The 2,500-nt window shown below is 36.4% G+C and overlaps 1 protein-coding gene across 1 annotated transcript in view; it reads right to left on the bottom strand.

The window, feature by feature from the left end:
* Nucleotides 1-2,500, bottom strand: part of LOC137627901 (echinoderm microtubule-associated protein-like 6) — an 84,985-nt gene that overhangs the window by 61,388 nt on the left and 21,097 nt on the right. The window contains exons 16-17 of the mRNA XM_068359345.1: nt 1,950-2,136; nt 329-528 (exon numbers count right to left, since the gene is read on the bottom strand). Coding sequence (XP_068215446.1) covers nt 329-528; nt 1,950-2,136 — 387 coding nt within the window. The remainder of the gene's footprint in view (nt 1-328; nt 529-1,949; nt 2,137-2,500) is intronic.

Below are 2,500 nucleotides of genomic sequence, written 5' to 3'. Positions count from 1 at the left end.
GGTCTTTCACTGCCTTGGGTTAGAGTTCTCTTGCTTGAGGGTACACTCGGGCACACTGTTCTCTCTTGTTTCTCCTCCTCTTGTTTTGTTAAAGTTTTTATAGTTTATATAAGAAATATTTATTTTAATATTGTTGCTGTTCTTAAAACAATTAATTTTTTTTCCTTGTTTCCTTTCCTTACTGGGCTGTTTTCCCTGTTGGAGCCCCTGGGCTTATAGCATCCTGCTTTTCCAACTAGGGTTGCAGCTTAGCAAATAATAATAATAATAATAATAATTATGACGGGTCGCGTACACTATCAAAGAATAAAAAGAACAATTCCAGTACCTGGCCGATGCGAGCTTGTATCCCTTCTTCCAGTTCCACAAGACCAATGTGTGATGATCATCCATGCCCAGGGACGCCACCCTTTCGCCGTCGCCGCTGAAGGCGACGCTGGAGATGCCCTTCGAGTGACCATTCTTCAGCAGGGACATTATTCTCTGGTCCATCCCGTCCCACACGTGGACCACGGCGTCTCGGCCAATCTGGAGAGAAGAGGATATACGGCCGTTATGGAAATGGTGCTATTATTATTATTATTATTATTATTATTATTATTATTATTATTATTATTATTATTATTATTATTATTAGCTAAGCTACAACCCTAGTTGGGAAAGCAAGATGTTATAAGCCCAAGGGTTCCAACAGGGAAAAATAGCCCAGTGAGGAAAGGAAATAAGGAAATAAATAAACGATGTAAAAAAAAGCTACAAACCTAGTTGGGAAAGCAAGATGTTATAAGCCCAAGGGTTCCAACAGGGAAAAATAGCCCAGTGAGGAAAGGAAATAAGGAAATAAATAAACGATATAAAAAGTAATGAAAAATTAAAATAAAATATTCTAAAAACATTAACAACATTAAAACAGATATTTCATACATAAACTATAAAAAAAAAAAAAACTCATGTCAGCCTGTTCAACATAAAAACATTTGCTGCGAGTTTGAACTTTTGAAGTTCTATTGATTCAACTAGGAGAATCATTCCACAACTCGGTCACAGCTGGAATAAAACTTTTAGAATACTGTGCAGTATTGAGCCTCGTAATGGAGAAGGCCTGACTATTAGAATTAACTGTATAACTACAGAGATATTACAGAAGATCCAAAGGAATGGAGAGTCAATGTTGACATCACTGTATGGGTCCTGGTTGACATAGTAGTATGTCAAATTGAAAAACGAAAATATGACTATAACCTGAAATAAGACATAAAATCTTAAATAAAGTTCCTATTTACGATGGAAGTAGCCTAACAAAACGCAAAAGAAAATAGCCGATAATAAAATCAAGAAACATACATTTAGTAAATAATGTGATGCAATACACAATCTTTTAATAAGAGATCGCTATTGTGGAAATGATAAAAAATGCTACTTCTTAAAGAAAACGGAAACTTTGTCGAATTTTGTGACCATTTGCCCACTTTAGTAAGGAGCGTTGGCAACAGATGGCGATGGTATATTGTGCACCTGTCTTACTTGTTGCTTACTTGTTTTGGGTTTAAATCCAACCCTCCACTGAAGTCGAGTGAACTACTTCTCGGGCGGGTCCATATTAATCATCTAACGAAACATTTTCATTTTAACTTATACAATTCTTTGATTGTAGCATCTTCCAAATCATATGATCTTGTGAAAAGTAATGTCTTTAGTTTCTTCTTAAATTCAATTGCTCCCTTTAGGTCCTTCATTTCAGTTGGCAGTTTATTATAATGTCTAGGCGCACAATAGCTAAAAGCCCTTTCACCAAATTTACTATTTGTTCTTGGTTCTTGTTTATTTAAGTCTACAAAACCATCAGACTTGGAGCCTTAAAACATAAGCGAATTAAGAGCTAGGCTACAGATAGAACAGTGATGGAATTTGCACAGAGAAACAGAAAAAGAACAGCATAAATCACATACCTGTCCTGTAGCTACCAATCTCCCCTCAGGATGAACAGCAAGACACATGATATCATCAGTATGATGCAGATAATGACTCTGAGTCTTCGTTTTTGGGTCAAGGACCACACCTACAGCGGCTATGTGATACACCACAAGGTCGTCCTTTAGCCAGTGGGCATTATCCCGGCATTCGTGGGCTCTGTACCTGTTGGTGGAAAAAAGGAAGAAACCAAAATCTTAAGTTGGTGATACATCAATCGGTTAATAAATCTGAAAATAAATTGAATAAAACACCATGCTGTGTCTAACCATCTTGGGTACTGATATCCACAGTCATATACGTTGTATATTTAAAAAAAAAAAATACAGTCTCTAAGGCATTGTCCTGCTTGATAGGGCAGTGTCATTGTCCCTTGCTTCTGCCATTCATGAGCGACCTATAAATCTTCAATGAAGATCATGAAGTGTATTGCCAACTGGTTTAAGATAACAAAGAGCAATTACGTATTATTTCATAAAATAGAAATGAAATTTTCAATTTTGACACCACTTTATATTCACAGACTGTC

The sequence above is a fragment of the Palaemon carinicauda genome, chromosome 35, assembly GCF_036898095.1.
Source record: "Palaemon carinicauda isolate YSFRI2023 chromosome 35, ASM3689809v2, whole genome shotgun sequence".
NCBI lineage: Eukaryota > Metazoa > Arthropoda > Malacostraca > Decapoda > Palaemonidae > Palaemon > Palaemon carinicauda.
Note: the sequence above shows the minus strand (reverse complement) of the source record. Positions and strands in the feature narration are given on the sequence as shown.